This window comes from Plectropomus leopardus, chromosome 17, assembly GCF_008729295.1.
Source record: "Plectropomus leopardus isolate mb chromosome 17, YSFRI_Pleo_2.0, whole genome shotgun sequence".
NCBI classification, from domain to species: Eukaryota; Metazoa; Chordata; class Actinopteri; order Perciformes; family Serranidae; genus Plectropomus; species Plectropomus leopardus.
This window is the reverse complement of record NC_056479.1, coordinates 9,542,901-9,562,018: the sequence shown is the minus strand read 5'-3', so window position 1 is coordinate 9,562,018 and position 19,118 is coordinate 9,542,901. Positions and strand designations below refer to the sequence as shown.

Below are 19,118 nucleotides of genomic sequence, written 5' to 3'. Positions count from 1 at the left end.
AGTACAGAGGGAGAACAAGAGGAGCGGGAACACCCATATGAAACTACGTCGACCCTAAGATGTGCCGTACCTCTCAACCCCTTTGGTTGCTCAGCAACTTGGTGGGGGGTGCAGGAGATAAGGCCTGTGTGACAGACAAACAGCGCTATCGGCCCAGGACACCTTGAGACAGGGATATCCCAACCCAGTTTTGCCTGCTCCGCCCTCCCAGCACGAAGCAGGTCTGAGCCTTGACAGAGGTCATGAGATAAAACTGTTTGGACCAGCAGGCCTGAACTCATGCTGATGGAGGGCCACATGGGGGGGTAAAGAGGGTAAAAAGGGGGCAACATAAACTATCAGGACAACGGCGTCTTGGTACGTCATCTTGTTTACGTTCTGGGGATTCCCTCTCGGTGAGAGGGGGGGCTCCCCACTTATAAACACATCAAACCTTTTTTTTCAATACAGCCCTCAATCTCGCTTGGTTTGTCTCATGCACGGTACATGTGACATGGCAGCATCACGGTTTGCCATCTTCTGCAGCTGCCTGGATGGATGATGCTGGTGGTCCAACCAAGTCTGATGACAGATACTGACACAAGGATGCAGCGCAGACTGATGACAGATGAAAACACCAGACACAGATTATCACAACAAAAAACAACCTACAACAAAAATATACAAAACTCTAAGAGCATCTCTTGTCTGTGATGACATTTTTTGCAAGGGTGCTGCAAGAATGGAAATATACAGTTGTATGAAAAGTTTGGGCACCCCTCTGAGGCTGCATAATAATTTACTTTATCTTCACAGGAAATGATCAAAGTGTCATGCCATTCATTTCCTAATCAAAGCTGAGTACTGGGGTGTTTTTGAGAGAAAAACTTTAAGTGTGGCGATATTCAATTGTATGTAATTAAATCAGAGGTTAGAAATAGGCTGTGCAAAAATTTGGGCACCCTTGTCATTTCACTGATTTGAATACCTGTAACTACTTATTGGAATACAAAATTGGTCTGATGAGCTCATTCAGCATTGAACTCCACACACAGGTGTATCCAATCATTAGAAAAGGTATTTAAGGTGGCCAGTTTCAAGGTGTTCTTCTCTTTGACTCTCCTCTGAAGAGTGGCGACATGGGGGCTTCAAAACAACTCTCGAATGACCTGAAAACAAAGATTACTGAGCATTATGATTTAGGGGAAGGCTACAAAAAGCTATCTCAGAGATTTCAGCTGTCAGTTTCCACTGTGAGGAACATAGTGAGGAAATGGAAGGCTACAGGCACAGTTCTTGTTAAGGCCAGAAGTGGCAGGCCACGAAAAATATCAGAGAGGCAAAGGCTAGGAAGGATGGTGAGAATGGTCAAAAACAACCCACAGACCACCTCCAAAGACCTTCAAGATCATCTTGCATCAGATGGTGTGGATGTGCATCGTTCAACAATTCAGCGCACTTTGCACAAGGAAAAGCTGTACGGGAGAGTGATGCGGAAGAAGCCTTTTCTGAGCACACGCCACAAACGGAGTCGCTTGAGGTATGCAGAAGCACATTTGGACAAGCCAGCTTCATTTTGGAATAAGGTGCTGTGGAGTGATGAAACAAAGATTGAGTTATTTGGGCATAACAAGCGCCGTTATGGATGGCGGCAGAAGAACACAGCATTCCAAGAAAAAAACTTGCTACCCACAGTAAAATTTGGTGGAGGTTCCATCATGCTGTGGGGCTGTGTGGCGAGTGCTGGTACTGGGAATCTTGTTTAAGTTGAGGGTCGCATGGATTCCACTCAATACCAGCAAATTCTTGAGAATAATGTTCAAGAATCCGTCACAAAGTTGAAGTTACGCCGGGGCTGGATATTTCAACAAGACAACGACCCAAAACACTGCTCAAAATCTTCTCAGGCATTCATGCAGAGGAACAAATACGGAATAAATACAGAAATAAAATGTTCTGGAATGGCCATCCAAGTCCCCAGACTTGAATATCATTGAAAATCTGTGGGATGATTTGAAGCGGGCTGTCCATGCTCGGAAACCATTGAACCTGACTGAACTAGAGATGTTTTGTAAGGAAGAATGATCCAAAATACCTTCATCTAGAATCCAGACACTTATTACAGGCTATAGGAAGCGTCTGGTAGCTGTTATTTTTTCAAAAGGGGGCTCAACTAAATATTGATGGGATTTTTCTGTTGGGGTGCCCAAATTTATGCACGTGTCTAATTTTGTTTTGATTCATATTGCACATTTACTGTTAATCCAATAAACCTCATTTCACCACTGAAATATTACTGAGTCCATCAGTTATTTGATAGATCAAAATGAAGTTGCTGATACAAACACCCAATGACTTATAAATGAAAATGATGGAAATTGTCAGGGGTGCCCAAACTTTTTCATACAACTGTAATTTTTGGGACTTTTGCATTGTTTCAATGGATCACATGTTTTTTTCTGTTTGGTCGCACCTCATTCAGTAATGTAAGGAGTATGGCAAAGAGCCAAAGGTCTTTGTTTGGATTGAGCGGCCTTAATCGATCAAACCTTGTCAAAATTTTATTAGGTGACAATTACATCTCTTCTGTATGCTGCCCCTTGTTCCTCAGTTATTACAAATAGCCTGAAGTGCTCTGTGAACGCAGTGGAGCGTAGCTCCTTTCAGGCTTGTCCAGCCTCGCTCTAGCCATGGAGCCCCTCTCATTAGGACTGATGTGTTAGACACTTTTTGACAGGCAAAGCTCTGGGTCTCATGCTTCATACAGTTTCCCTTTATGCAGACACTGTCATGCTTTATCTAAGCAACCATGAAGCGTCTTTTGTGAGAGCAGCTGAGATAATTAATTTTTGTTTACAAGATGAATTACTTTAAGTCTCAGCAAATGCCCCTGGCCCCTAACGTATCCTGGTAGAGCCTCTCTTCTGCAGTTGTCCTGCCATTGCTTTTTCACTGATTTCAGTATGATATCGACACCAAAAGCCACCTTCCGCGGCGGTATGATAAGCTGCCAGGAGGCGTCTGTTTGTAACGCACCCTTTTGAGGTGTTATGAGATGCCTCCAGTCGGTCAGACGGCACCTGGCACAGCTGTATGATACGTGGACAGACAGTATCAGTTTTTAACGCAGCTGTACAGAAACTGTTGTGGCCTTTTAAAACGTTGCTGGATAGCGTCAGGTTATAATGCTGCAGGGAACATTATAGAAGGAGCCCAAGGGTACCTATGGGCGGGGTTGGTGGATGGGTCCAACAAACCCCGGACTGTTACCTGGGAGGTTGGTGTTTGCTTCCTGCCTGAATGTAAAGCCAAACCATGACATTTTTTCCTATACATATCCACCTGCTTATGTTGCCTAAACCTAGCCATCCATGCCTTTGTAGCCTAATCCAAGACCTATGAAGACCTGGCTCCCTGGAAAGCTGTCTCCTCTAGGAAGACTGAATCTTTTTAATAATACATAAACTCAGTTTCCGTTCAACAAGATAAATGAGAAAGGATCATTTATAAGATGACCTCTAAAGGGTTTTGTATGGACAAAAGCCTCCATTCTGTCTGAGAAAACATAAACAAAGACAACTGATTTCAACCTCCACAGTGTGAACAAGGCCTCATGTCCCTGTTTGTTAAATGGATGCAGTCATATGTGCTTCATGGATATACCATGTGATTTACCATTAACAAGTCCATTGTGTGGATATCATGTGCAAGACATGAAATCTGAGAAGAATAAGGGGACTTTCTATCACAATGGGGGGACTCTTGGTTTTCTTCCTCTCTAGCAAATGTTACTTTTTGGGGTATTTCAGGGTTTTTCATAATCAGAATACTTAACTGAAATGGTAACACATTACAGGTTTCTATGTTAAGTTTTTATTGTAAGGCCCAACTTCTTCTCAATTTACACCCATATTATTTTGTCAGTAAACCTCCAACTAAAGTGATTTGAGTCTTTGAGGCCTGAGTCACAAGACTGATGGTGACAAATTCATGCTAGGAGAGATAAACTTGATTTTACAAGTCCTGGAACTAATATGTAACTCAAGGAAGGAACTCATGAGTTAATGTTGTTTGTCAGAGATGTTTAGTGTAACTTTAGGAAAAATGCACACACTGTTGTCCGACAAAGTCTCAACAAACAACTGACCTGAAATGAGCTGTTCTCTCCCACACTCATACATATGTTGTTTCAGTTAATAGCAGCTCTGTGAGTGTGTACTTACAGCTCTACTATGAGCTAAATGCTAAAGTCAGCATGCTAACATGCTCACAGTGGCAACGTTAATATGCGAACCATCTTATGGGGGTGTGTTGGCATGCTAACCTTTGCTAATAAACACTTAATACGAAGTATAATTGAGGCTGATAATTAGCAGTTATTTAGTCATAAATTAATTCTGGACAAATTCAAATCTGACCTCATGACAAGGTGCAAAATGAAAGTTCAGGGCATCCAAGTGCTTATACTTACCACACAGTGAAAATACATACACACACCCTGCAGTGAGGGACAGTGGGGCCCCGGCTGAAGACACTGTGGCACAGGCCCATTATCTGCAGCGCCCATGTGTCTCAACATACAGCATACAGACCCTCCCAGTCTTCATATAGCCATTTCCATTCAGACACACGTTCATAATCTTTGGTCTGAATGCATTATTTGGAGGATTTCACTTAGTGTAAAGCAAATGATAGCAAATTAGATAAGAAGTTTGATCCTTACGCTACATTAGACTTGAAAACATGCATAAAATAACAGACAATAACAATTTAGCTAAAAAACTATGTAAAGTAAAGCATCTAACACAAGCATCAGGCATGTAGGCATATGTGATTGACTTTTTAACTACTTTTTTAAGAAAAAATGGATGTGAGGAAAATTAAGTGACTAAAATACATCATGTCCATGTTGTAGTTGATTATTAAACTGCTGAGCAGTCTTATTGAAAATACCATAGTCAAACGACAAAAGACCAAAATTATATGGCTAAAATCAGACTAAGAAACGTTCACTCATATTCCCTGCAAGTTATGTCTTACAAAATGAATCAAAGCTTATTTAATGTGGCTTTTTTCACACTGTTTAACAGAAAGAGATTTCTACAGAGCGATCGAAATGAATTTCAAATTCAAAACACATGTTTGCACAAGTATTAAACCCTCTTTAATAGGGGGATTTAAAAGTCATATAATTAGTTTCATATAACAGTATAAATACACCTGTGTCTCTATAAGGTTCAACTTGAATACTTTTACAGGCACTGTTCATTTTTAAAGCTCTACTTGGCGGACTAACGACAGCAGCACATGTGGGCTCTATCAGCATTATAACACTTATCACTGAGAGCCAGAGACAGCACCAAAGACCCACCTAGTCACAGTGCATTACACTCAACTACACAACTTGCCATCCATCAACAAGTTGTGCAAGTTGTGGTCACTGTGACTTTAGTCCAAATAAATAATAAATAAGTAAAGTCAGAAAACAAATGCTCACTTTTTGTAGATTCATACTGTATCTGTATTTAATCTAATTTTTGTGCTCAGTGGTCACTGACTTGCCATCTAAACATAATATGCAACATAATGTTTAATGGTCTCAGTCAATATTAAATCTACTTTTGTCGGCTTAATAAGCAAAAGTACAACTTTAGTGGCTGATATTGTTTATAGCATGTAACCCGAATAATAATGTCTGAATCGCATCTGTGTATAATAACCTTTGCAAAAATAACATCTTCAATTGACTAAAAAGGTTGTAGTAGAGAATATTGTGAGAAGAGCCTCCAGGGTTGTAGCAGTTTTTCAGACTGCTGCACAAGTATGTCTTCATTTGGATTCCCTTTCTGTGTGACGGTATCTGTTCTTTTAGCGAGGGGACGCCAGAGGCCAAATACTAACGGTGGCAGTCTTTGTTGATTTTGGCGCCCCTCAGTGTAAATAAGGCAGAAACACTGCATGAAGAAATTATTTGTGTGTTCGCTCTGGATTTTCTCACTACCTTTATTCCTTAGAGCAGGAAAGCATAAAAAATAAAAAATAAAAAATCATTATGTTTATGAACCGCAACTCCTAGTCATCCTGTTGGTTTTGGGATCACTGAAAGGGTCATTCACTATTTTTTGCTCTAGCCTCATAGATAAACTAGATTGTGTAAAGAAAAAACAACGTGGAATTAAAAAAAAACAACAACAGACTATTAGATAACTAATTAAGCATTTAACTTTGAGTTAAATCTTTATTTTAATTGTCTGAAATGTCACTTCTGTGTGCTGAGGGGAAAAACAACACTGCTGTTTATGTTCACTGTTCCTCAACTTGAGCAACGGTTGCTATGCAGGCTGATAACACAACAAACCTGTTCAACTTGTGCCTTCAAAAAAAGCTATACATATATTGTCTGCACACCTTCACCACACCCAGTGAGGAATTAAAAAAAACCAAACTAAAATCATTTAAATAAAACTAAAAAAACACCCTGTGATGTTATGAAAGAGTAAAAAACACCAGTACTGAAAGAACCATTACCTTTATTTAAAGTCTACAGTTTTGACATCAGAGTGAACAATGCGAGATGATTTTGTAGAAAATGAGTTGCTATCTAAAGAGTGAGCTGACAGACCAGTGGGTGGTGGTCTTCAGAAGCACGTCTGATGATCGCACTCATACCTGACCAGTTTAAATTGCAGGAGCTCATCATACCCCCCCCCCCCAAAAACCTGACAGCAGAAATTTAAATCTAATCCAATTAGATATGCATAAAGAAACTGTTGCAAGCTTAGTTTTGCATTCACAGATACAAATTAAATAACATTACTTGACTATCCACAACTTTTACAGTATTGAGTGTCTGAAATAGTTATTCAGTTGTTAGAAAAATGCTGTAGTAACAGTTTATTTAGTGTAGAGGCGTGCAGTGGCAGAGAGGCAGTCTGCTTTTAAAAAATTAAGTGCAACCTCTTTGCACGGTCCTTGCATTCAATGAAAACTGGCATGAAAGATCAGTAAACAAAGACTTGGAAAATTTGAAAACCCAAAACATTTAGGCAGATAAGAGAATGAGGCAATGAGGCTGCAGGAAAGGTGAAGTAAAAAGAGCATCAGTCATTCCTTCTATAACATCTTCTCCCCGTCTCAGCTCCTATCATCAGGAACATCCAGGAATGGATTCATCATACTATAACCTTTAACCCTTTAGGCTACTGTAATCATTAACAGCCTGGAGCACCATAATGAGAACAGAGAGGGGGAGCCAGACATTTGGTCATCTGCATCAAAGAAAGCAGCTAGTGGTCATAGTGCATCTCTGTTGGGTTTGTATAAAGCAAGGTTTTATCCCGACCCATTTTTAAGCAGGGTTGTGGGTAGAAGAGAGGTGGCATTGGCAGTATAGAGATGCACTGGCCTGTCTTGATGCTGTAGGACTGAGGGCAGTTTACATGATGACGCATGGCGCACGGCTCCTGGTGATCTTCTGCATGGGTTTGCCATCATAGGTATCCTGGACTGCATTCAAGACCTGCAGCAAGAAATCAGTGTATCATTGTTTTTATTTACAAGTGGTGAAGGTTCCAGTTGCTTTACTTTAGGAAAAGTAATAACACCACACCGTGAGAGTACTCTGTTACAAGTATAAAGTCTTGCATTGAGAACTTCCGGTTTGATGATGGAGTAGTCAGATGCCTGGAGGAACTTCCATCCATCAGAAATATATTTAACATGCTATTCAACTACTTATAGGGTTCACTCCTGATTAGACTACTTCGTAATGAATAACACAGATTTGAGTGCTTAATAGGAGCTGCAGATGTATCAGATCACAACGCAATTTATATAACACTATGCCTGGATAACCGGCCCAATAATACATTATGGAGGCCTAATATTAGTATCTTTAATGGGGAGACTGTGGTAAAGGAGATCAAACAAGAAATAAGTGACTGTATAAAGATAACAAGAATTGCCAAGTATACCCAAACATCTTATGAGACACAGTCAAAGCAATAATGAGAGGAAGATTTATCTCAACAACAGCATACTTATAGTAATAAGATGAAAAGAAAAAAATGACAACTTAGAAAAAAATGCTGAGAAAATTAGACAATCAACAACTACAAGATAGGGATAAAGAATTGTTAAATGAGATAAAAGAAACTAAAAAGCAAATACAGATCACCCTGAGAGATGAATAAAAAATGTTAATTTATCAAACAAACCTTTTATGATTCTGACCCTGAAGCAAAAAAAACCACAACAACAACAACAACAAAAAATAAATAAATAGCAAGACGCCTCAGGGCACAACAAACAATAAACTCAATTCACATGATCAGAGACCCATTAACTAATAAAATTACTGATGTTCCAGAGGATATTAATAAAATCTTCAATGATTAATTTGAAATGTTATATTCACAGCCAAACAATGCTGAGGAAGATAACATTAAACAATACTTTATTCTTTAGACTAATCATCTCTATGGGGAAAATACAGAATGCTAAATTAACAGCCCCCATTACAAAGCAAGAGTTGGAGAAAGCAATCAGTAAGCTGAAAACAACCAAAAATCCAGCATGTAGCAAGAATATCCAGGAAGAGAAAAGACAAAAATAAGTGACAAGATAAAAATTAGGAATACTGTGAATCACATAAAGGTACTGCAAATAATGATAATTATTATGATAATTATTATTTTCCATCTATTGATTGATTGTAAAAATCAATCAGACACAAATGCTGTCACAATTACCAAAGACCCATAGTGACACCTTCATAACATTTGTCTTGTCCAACCAACAGTCTAGAGCTTTTTAAAAATGACTTATTCTCAAATAGTTGTCAATATTTTGTGTGCAAAAATCTTGTAAAATGACTCAAGCTTTCAGATAAACATAGTGAAATAAAAGAACAATACCTCCCTCTGAAATGTAAGTGAGTAGAAATAGAAAGGTGCATGAAAAGCAAAGACTAAAGTTAAGTACAAGTACCCCAAATTTGTATAGCACGCGAGTAAATGTACTTAGTCTTAGTATATGAGGGCCTGCTGAGCCTGAATGTGTACTCACATCATCTTCATATGGAAACCCTCCTGTCTCCAGCTTGGAGAAGACCAGCTGCCCATTGATCTGAATCTCAAAGCTGCCTGAAAAAATAAGTAAATAAATAATTTAACAACAACAACAACAACAACAACAACAACAACAAAGATCGTTGCCTTAAATATCATAAACGATAAAGATGTGATTCACTGTGGGTCACAGTTCAATAACACTGCCTCAGCTTAACGCGTTTATCAGTAATAAATTTACCTTGTCTTCCCACGAAGCCTGACAACTCCGCATCAGGAAACTCGTCCTTAACAAGACGGACGACGTCCTGATAGCGGGGCTCGTATCCTCATTTACCGCTGCAAGAGAAAAATACGTACATTTTTAAACAGAATACAGAGATGTGCCAGCAAGCGGAGCTAGCTGTGAGCTAAGGATGCTAACAGCTAATCTGCAGTAATAGCCGTCTTTAAAGGAGGATTTACGGCACGGACCCTGACACAAACAGACGCAGGTTAGCTAAAACATTACACGCGATGGAAATGCGTATAATAAAAGTTGTAAGTACCAGTATTCGACAACAAGTTTCACCCCTTTGGTGGCAGTTTTTGTTCCTTCGGTGTCAGCCATAGTGGCAGAGTTGTGGATGTTTAGGTGCGTTCGCTTCTTTTTTAACACAGATCCGGCCGGCGGGGCGGGGTTTAAACTGGGAGAAATCCTTCAATGTCAGCTCGCCTCACTACTGGTTAATCACACCGGGACCACCGGAGCTGAAATGTTATGCTTTTTAAGTAAGTTGGTGGAAAGTAACTAATTACATTGACTGAAGAACTTTACTTAAGTTGTAAACAATGTTCGCGTACTCCTACTTACTTGAGTATTTCAGTTCCCTGTTACTTAATACATATTTACCATATTTAATTGAGAAATTTGTTTGCTACTTTTTAGTCCAGTAAAATTAGCCAATTTTTCAGATGAAGAATGGACCTAAAACACCATGTGATATGCTTATAAATATGCTTACAACACAAAACACTCGACGTTTTTGGCTTGTGATGCCTTACAAAAAAGCGTAGCCAAAATAATTGAGACCCTTTAACAAGTTTCAGATGACTATGTGAAACAATTCCCCTTTCAACCTCTCAGATGGTGCACTTTCAATGACTGTAGCCGGACTTTTTCTTCTTCTTCCTCCTCCCTGTTATCATCTCATGACCTGTCTTGTGACACTTTGTAGAGGCCATACCCTTAAATACTCTAATCTATCTTACTGTAAAGGAAATAGTTAAAACTGTCTACAGCTAAACACTAAAATACCTGCCTCAAAGGGGCTATAAGATGCATCAGTATTACAATACTACTGCCTAATATCATATATAATACATACAGTACAATAACATTATAATATATATAATACCTGATATCATTTGTTAGGTTAAATAAATGACTTGAGTACTTCTTCCACCACTGAATATAATTCAGAGTGCAATTACTGGCAGTGTAATGCACATTTTGATGATTTGTTTATAATCAAGCATGTCACATACATTTTGAACATTGCATTGTTTTAAAGAGTAAAAAGAGTGGTCATCACAAGTAGGCCTATATTATTTTGAAAGGCAAAACCAGAAGCTTGGTCTTTTATTCTCTTAACTTTACATTAGTCAATGCAAACATTCACTGGGCTGGGTCACATACCAGTAGTCTGAGTACTTCTCTGACTTAAGTAAACTTAAGTAAAAGTATGACTACCGCACAGTAAAAATACTGCGGTACAAGTAAAACTGTAAAAAATATTTGTGGCCCTAGTTTCCTACAGAGTGAACTTTTTCTGTTCTCACCCACATACTTAACTCTCAGGGCTGAATAACCAGCCAGGAAATAACCACATTCATGTCATATGATTTCAGCGTATGATTTGAAAATTTGTGCTGCAATTTGCACACCTTAAGTTACACATCATGCATAACTGACCCTTTGTTAAAATTTAAAACTATTATCGTTTTAGTTGTGCTCACATGGTGCATATTCCTAAATAAAGCCATGTCTAATTAGATCACCACGCAAATGACACGTTTGCTTTTACTCCAGCATCAACATCAGAGTGTTAGAATGTCAGAAGTAAAAGTCCTAAATCCCAAATTTTACATATGCAAAAGTAAAACAAATATTAGTATTAATGTTCTACCAAAAGTAAAAGTACTATGTATTCATATTCATGGAAATACATTCATTGGCAAATCCCTTTAATGTTGCACCTGGTTAAGAAGGAGCTAATTCACTACACTGTGGCTATCTTAATCTAAGACATTATAATTTATTGGTTGATTTATTAGTATTTAGTATTTACTAGTAGATTTAATATTAGTTATCTAAATCTACAAAGTAACTTGAGCTGTCAAAAATATATTTGGTAAAAAGTGCAGTATTTGCCTCTATAATGTAGTTAGTCTGGTATAAAGCTCAGTGATCATTCACCACAACAGTCTGTCAGTCTGTGTTTAGTAAATGATAAATGCTGCACTCTCTCTGTGTTTCTCCTCAGAACGGACTGTCGACCTGCAGCTGAGAGGTGTGGTTCTTACTGTCCACCGCAGTCATGTCTGATTACTCATTACAGACGACCTTCAGACTCATAAATGCATAAAAACACAGACTTCTGCTGCAGTTTTGCTCCTTAAACAGGAAGCTTTGTCCACACTTAAAAAAAAAAAAGAACAGGGAAACACAGACGTGACAAGTAAATAACTGACGTTTGTTTTAAAGTCTACCAGTTTTCAGATAGTACGGAATGTGAGATGGCAACCAGCAAGCTGTCATTATGTAAGTTTTACTTCTTGAAGTCTCATAGTATCTGCATTGTATCAATAAATATGTCTTTGTTTTAAATTTTAATTAGTAGATTTTTATTGGTGTTATATTTTAAATGTCTTAATATTTTATAGGCTATAAACAACTGATCTGACTTTTTTGCTACATTTTGGCGTTTTATTTCACCTCATACTCTTAGTTAGCCGATAGTTTATTGTTATTATATCATTGTCAAAGTGTGTTAGGATTTAAGATGGAATGATTAAAGGTAATATCAGAATTTACTCATAATTTAGAAAAAAGAATCAACTCAGTGTACTTTTAGGTAGTTTAGTGTAATTCTAGGGCCCAATGTGGTACATTTTTACTATTATTTTTATTATAAATGAATTATTTGATTAACCATGTGGTCTATTAAATGTCTAAAATTAATTAGTTTTTATCTGTCTAACAGCCTCAAAACTCAGAGAAACTAAAAATGATAAATATATTATCAAAATTTTGGTAGCTTATTTTTTTTTAAATCAAAGATAAAAAATGTATTAAATCAACCATCATAAAATAGAAAGAAAACCAGCAAATTTTTCAATGCTTAAACCTGTGAATATTTTGGCACTTTTGCGTAAAAATAAGAGCACTTATTAATCAATAATCAAAATCATTGCCTAATTTCTTTGTCAAAGATATTCAAATTCAATTCTAATTTATAAACTGATATATATATATATATATATAAACTGTTATATATATATATATAAAGAAAACTATTGAATATTCAGATAAGGAAGACGAAAAGCTTAAACTAGTTAATTTTTGCTTTTAAAAATGACTGACAATTACCTTTAAATTATCAGTTGTTGCTTGATTTTCTGTAAATTTATTTATGGATAAATCAATTAACTATTTCATCGAAACACATTTTGGTTGTGTTTGCTCAAATGATAATCTTTTAATTCATTTGAACAATATTTTAGTTAATATAGCTGTACTATTAACCCTTTCTTTGTATTTCTTTGTCAGGGGACAGCTGGTGTACCTCACAGTTGAGGATAATCCTTCTCGGTGGCAGAAACTCTGGAAAAAGCTCTTTGGGGAACTTGATTTTGGGCAGAGAGGAGTTTGTCACCAAAGAGAGGACCTCGTGCTGCCGGAGGCTGGGTGTGGTGGCGGGACGGTGGCTCACCGTGGTGGACACTCCTGGCTGGTGGTGCGACTTCAGCGCTCAGGACACATCTGAGCTGGTGAAGAGGGAGATTGTCAGCAGCGTCTCGCTGTGCTCACCAGGCCCTCATGTGTTTCTCATAACAATCAAGGCGAGCTCAGGCCTCTCAGAGAAGCGTCGGCGGGCGGTGGAGGAGCACGTGGCCCTGCTGGGTGAGAGGGTGTGGTGTCACTGCATGGTTGTCTTCATCTCTGCAGACAGATCTGAACACACAGATGCTGAGCAGCTCGTAAAGATGGGGGGAGAGGCCCTCCGCTGGCTCAGTGAGAAGTGCAGTCATAGGTGTCACAGTGTTATCTTGAGGGATGATAGCGAAGTCACCGAGCTGCTGGAGAACATACAGGAACTTGTCACAGGAAATGGAAACAGAGCGTTTGAAATGCAGGACCACCTTTTACAGGTGACTGCAGAGAAGAGGAGAGTGGAGGAGAGAGCTCAGCAGAGGTTTGTGAGAATGAAGAAACACAGATCTCTCATGAGAGGTGAGCTCATCATCGTCTCTGAAATGTTTCGCTTCTGTTTGGCTGTTCAAGAAAAATCTCTGTAAACTCAACTTCACAGAAACAAACACAAAGCAAAGTATTATACTCTCTTTAGACCGTCTGTCAGCCCTAATTTGTATATTATATATCTATATTTATTTATTCCAAAGATAAATTTAGCTACTGCAAAAAAATGATTGTCATTATTAATAATTGATTATGATATTATATTATTCCTAGACTCTTTCATATACAACCAGTAAGTGATTTGCAGACTGATTCTTCTTCACAGCCTCATGCCCTCTGAAAGCATACGTCTTCAACAAAACCGAATTATTTAAGCAGGTTTAGCCTGGTTTTAAAGAAATAGACATTTTGGGAAATACTGTGACCGGTCAAGAAATAGTCCTACACATAAATGCCTGTCAAACCATAAACTGATGTATTTTACACTTTTGTTTTTGTACAGATTACATGAACACGATTTAACATGTTAATTGGTGAGTTTTGGAGGTGCTTTGGACATAACCAGGCTAACTGTTTCTTCCTGTTCCCAGTCTTTATGCTAAGCTAACAGGCTGTTGGCACCAGCTTCACATTAAAAAGACAAATCAGAGTGGCAATAATCTTCTCATTTGACTCTAGACAAGAACATGAATGTTTTTTCCCCCCAAAATGTCAAACCATCCCAGCAACCCGCTGTATCTTTACCTGCAAACCATCAAATGAATGCTACCTGAAGAATGTATTGAATAGAAGTCTGAAAGATAACACACTTAAGTTATTTCCACTTTGATTTTTTCAGAGAGGTTGCGACCTATTACTGATATCCGGATCGTGCTGCTGGGAGCAAAGGGTTCTGGGAAAACATCCACTATGAACACAATTCTGAGCAGAGAGAGCAGCCAGCCAGCGAGGAGGACAGCCCGGTGTCAGGTTGGAGAAGGAGTTGTGTTTGGGCGTCAGGTGACGGTGGTGGACACACCGGGCTGGTGGATGAACTACTTCTGTGATGAGAGTCCCGTGTTTGACCGGAGGGAGCTGGTGCTCAGTGTGTCTCTCTGCCCTCCGGGGCCTCACGTCTTTCTACTAGTGATCCGTGTGGACAGAGCCTTCAGTGAAACCTACAGGAGGGCGGCACAGGAGCACCTCGAGCTGATCAATGAGCACATCTGGAGCCGTGTCATTGTGCTGTTCAGTTTCGGGGACTGGCTGGCAGGCACAACCACTGAGCAGTGCATCGAGAGCGAGGGAGAGCCTCTGCGGGGCCTCGTTGAGAGATGCAACAACAGATATCATGTCCTGAACAATAAAACTAAAGGGGATGGGTTTCAAGTCAGAGAGCTGATTGGGAAGATTGAGGAAATGTTGTCCGGCTGTAACAGCGTCCTGCATTATGAAAGAAAGAGGGAGGTGGTGGAGCAGCTGCAGGGGAAGATGAGGAGAGAGGTGGAGAGAGCCAAGGAGAGACTGATGAGGAAGGAGAAACAAAGGCAGATGGCGAGGTCTCAGCTGGGTGAGTTAGATACATTGAAAAGTGATAAACAATGTCGGCATGATCTTGTTTTGCTGATTTAATAAACTATATTTAATTAAGCTGTGGAGATGTTTGGAGTTTTTGAACTTAATTTAAGCAGAAGGAGTTTGATTTGTAAAACTTCTTTCCCACAGAGAAGCTCGGCCCTCTTCCAGAGCTGAGAATGGTGCTCGTTGGTGGCAGGAAAACAGGCAAGAGCTCATGTGGAGACACCATCCTGAGCAGAGAGTGCTTCCACACAGACACCACTTCCTGCTCCGAAAATCGAACCAAAATCTGTGGCAAGACGGTGGCAGTGCTGGACACGCCGGGCAGCTTCTCTGTGACCTCTGACCTCCTCTCACCATTCTGTGTCATCCTCCTGGTTGTCAACGTGAGCTCCTCATTCACAGATACCCACATGGAGGCCATGGAAAAACAGCTGGAGGCAGCAGGAGGCCAGATGTGGAGCAGAGCTGTGGTTCTCTTCAGCTGTGGTGACTGGCTGGGTGACACGAGCATCGAGCGGCGCATCGAGAGTGAAGGAGAGCCACTGCAGAGGCTCGTCGAGCAGTGTGGGAACAGATATCATGTGCTGGATAATAAACAGCGGGGAGACGGAGCTCAGGTGATAGAGCTGATTGAACTGATAGATGAGATGCTGGTTGAAGAGAGGCTGGCTGCTCTGCACAGAGGTGACCACATGTGGAGAAGCGTTTCATCAGGAGACGCAGGGACGCTGTGTGAAACAGATTCAAAGATGCTCATGAGCTGCAGACATCAGCTGTCCGATGACTGTAAGTAAACATGATGCACTTATGGTTTTTCTCCAACATGATTTTCACCTCAGGTTCAGATACTTAATGATGTGGTTCTTTAAGAGAACTGGAGGAATATCGAGCTACAACAATGACAGTAAGTTTTGGCATCAAAATAAAAATTTGGCAATGAAAAAGGAAACATTAGCACTAACTAAAATCCACTGAAAAATAAAATACAGCCATAGAATTATTTTACTTAATTTAGATGTTCTTTGTTTGCATTCCAATGTATTTTTCAATGCTGATCTTCTGATTTTTTCTTCATGTAACTCTCAAAGGACTGTGGGTCAGGAGGAGCCATGCTATTTAGCATGCTAAAACAGTATGTGAAATTTTGGAGTATGTTTGAAACAATAGTACGTGAACTGTGTACTATTTCTAGTAAAATATTACTGTGTGCAAACAGTGAACACTACGCAGACATAAATGTCCACCAATGCAGTGTGTCTCATGCCAATGTTCATGACAGAAAGCAATTAACTTTGCAAGGTGTAATATATTTTTTCATAAATAAAAAATAAAAATAAAAATAAAAATAAAAATAAAAATAAAAATAAAAATAATAATGAAATAACCAATAATAAAAATAAATAAATTTTTTAAAAAAAAATCTAAATTTCACAGTAGCCTTGATGTTGGTATGGGTTACCATGGTCACACACCTTCATAGGTAACTACAGCTCAGTGCATCTGAAAAGAGACATACAACTGTTTATGTACAAAAAGCATGTTAAGCATAGTATATAAGATTAGACCTACATGGGACAGATGATGGGGTATGAGGACACCTAGTGGACGAAAGGAGGACGGCAACACAGGGGGCTGAATGGAGGGACAGAGACAGAACAGGAAGAGTCAGACTTTGTGATAGGTTTTTGCTTTTAATAACTCGGTAATCTTACTTCTTCACGTCTTTTAAGATTATTTGAGCTATCACTTATTATTTTTATGTTAACTTGCAACAGACAACATGCTTTCATCTTGCATCTGCTTTCATAATTTTACACATTTGCAGTTAAAACAAAAGGACATTTTTTGAAGATCTTTCCTACTATGGCTTAAAACTTTCAGATACAAAAGTTAAACTTGTTTTGCTGACATTAAGAAACAATGTTTTAAATGTGCCACATGGTAAATATTATATTTAATATTCAATATTAAAATAAGTTATTGAAAATGGATGCAATCACACAGAACAATTAAAGATGAGGGATATGCACAACACAAAACACATTTATGCAATATTATCAGGTGCTAATGAAAAAATACAACAGTGCCCTAAACACAGAGAAAACAATACAGACAGTAAATCTAAAAAAAAAAAGAAGTCATAAAAGGAGTAACGCTGGGAGGGATCAAATCAAAAACTGGTTTATGGTGTAAACAGTGAGGCAGCAGCGTCTGTGACAGAGAGCTAAACAGATTTATATCTTAGATGTTTGGTATTTTCATGGCTCGCGTGAAATCACAGCACCATATTATTTCCTTTACAGTGACTGAGTCAGCTGATCCCACCACTCAGACATCAGTGAACTGCTCAGGACGCTCAGATAACGGTGGACAGGTAGTGGCACTACCAGCACAAAGAACAAGAGGACAGAGTGGACTCAACATCCTGAACAGAGACAGCTTCATGTCCTCTTCGCTCTCTGGTAAAAAAGCACTGAGGTGGACTATAAATCTGCCCATCTGGTTCCCCACTGATGATCCTCACCGGAGACTGAACGGTGACAGCTGTCTGTTCTCATCCAGACGTCCCATAATGCTTATGGTTTCACCTCAAACACAACACAGGATGCTTGCCGCAGAAAATGGCATCAGTGTGAATTCCCTCTGTCACCCCGCACTGAGAGATCGGACCCTCAGGAGGCTCTCTGAGTCTGGAGGTCTGCAGGCGCTGATCGAGCGCTGGGACGACAGCAGCCTGGAGGAGCTGGAGGCCTTCATTGACTCGTACTTTGAGATGGTTTGGACGCAAACCATGGGGTCATTTCAAGAACCTGACTGCTCCGCCGTGGAACAGGATGCTGTTGTCGAGGAGGGGGACGGACAGGAGGAAGTGCTCAGATCCATCGACAGGAAGCTTTCAAAGCTGGAGCTCCTTGAGGACATCAGGGGGGATCTGGCCGAGCTGAGAGCGAGTCTGGAGAACAGCTGGAAGGTCATACAGGAACTCAGAGAAGAAAGTAAACAGGATGATAATAACACATGTTGATACAGACATACGGTACATTGTTTTCTCTATCAAAATGAATGCATGTGTGTTTTCAAGACCAAGAATTAAAAAATAAATAGTCCAAACATTGCTATCTCTGACTGGAGGAGCCACAGTTTGGTTTTTTGTTTGGTTTGTTATAATTCTCCACACGGGGGAGCTGTTGTATAAGAATGGGTTATTATGTGACTGCTGAGGCTCTCACCTCTGCAGTGGTGGAAGAAGTACTCAGATCTGTTACTTTAGTAAAAACAGCCAAACTAAAGTGTAGAAATACTGTTTCAAGTAAAAGTCCAAAAATTATGGCATCAGATTATACCTGAAAAACCAAAAGGTAAAATACTCTTATGCAAAATAGCCCATTTCAGAATAATGCACATTACTGGATGATAATTATTGGTTCACTAATGCCTATATTATATGAATGTGGCAGCTGGTAAAGGTGGAGCCTATTTGTATTGCTCCATATTCAGCTGGGTCACTTGTGAATTTTTTCCTCGGGGAATCAATAAAGTCTTATCTGAACCTTTCGCAATATTTAATCACTTTATCTTTTAATTACATTTTGATTTATTAATCTGAATCTGCAAAGTTATTAAAAAAATGTAGTGGAGTTAAACTATAAACAACTGCACTTAAGAGCAATACTTAAGTAAATGTCCACTACTGCAAACCTGATTTTTCCACTGAAATCTTGAAATCGGTTAAAAGAAACAGGTTTTATAGTTAGTCACCTCATGGCACCTTGGCAAGATGGAAACTGACTTTGCAATAAAAGTAACACATTATCTACAATATCCATAATATTCTCTTCTATTATATTACTATATATTATATATTTATACTGTATACACTACAGTATGTGCCCCAAAGTTTGTGGATACCTGAACATTACACTCCTGAGGTACTTATATTTCACTTGAGTACAGTATATGTGATTGTTATACATGACATGCCAAAGCTGCGGGCATCAAACTACTGCTGTAACAGCCTCCACTCTTCTGATTTCAGGCATTTCACAAAA

General features: G+C 39.2%; 2 protein-coding genes across 2 annotated transcripts; one reads left to right on the top strand and one right to left on the bottom strand.

Moving 5' to 3' along the window:
• Positions 1–6,489: 6,489 nt before the first annotated feature.
• Positions 6,490–9,680, bottom strand: LOC121956955 (migration and invasion enhancer 1-like). The gene is made up of 4 exons (XM_042505408.1): positions 9,596–9,680; positions 9,289–9,386; positions 9,046–9,122; positions 6,490–7,498 (listed from the first exon to the last, which is right to left on the bottom strand). The coding sequence occupies exons 1-4, from the start codon at positions 9,655–9,657 to the stop codon at positions 7,415–7,417; spliced, it is 321 nt and encodes a 106-aa protein (XP_042361342.1). The 5' UTR covers positions 9,658–9,680; the 3' UTR covers positions 6,490–7,414.
• Positions 9,681–11,825: 2,145 nt separating this feature from the next.
• On the top strand, positions 11,826–18,094 carry si:ch211-214j24.15 (GTPase IMAP family member 8). Its single transcript, XM_042504128.1, has 5 exons — positions 11,826–11,850; positions 12,859–13,542; positions 14,348–15,058; positions 15,214–15,855; positions 17,373–18,094. The coding sequence occupies exons 1-5, from the start codon at positions 11,826–11,828 to the stop codon at positions 18,092–18,094; spliced, it is 2,784 nt and encodes a 927-aa protein (XP_042360062.1).
• The last annotated feature ends 1,024 nt before the right edge of the window (positions 18,095–19,118 follow it).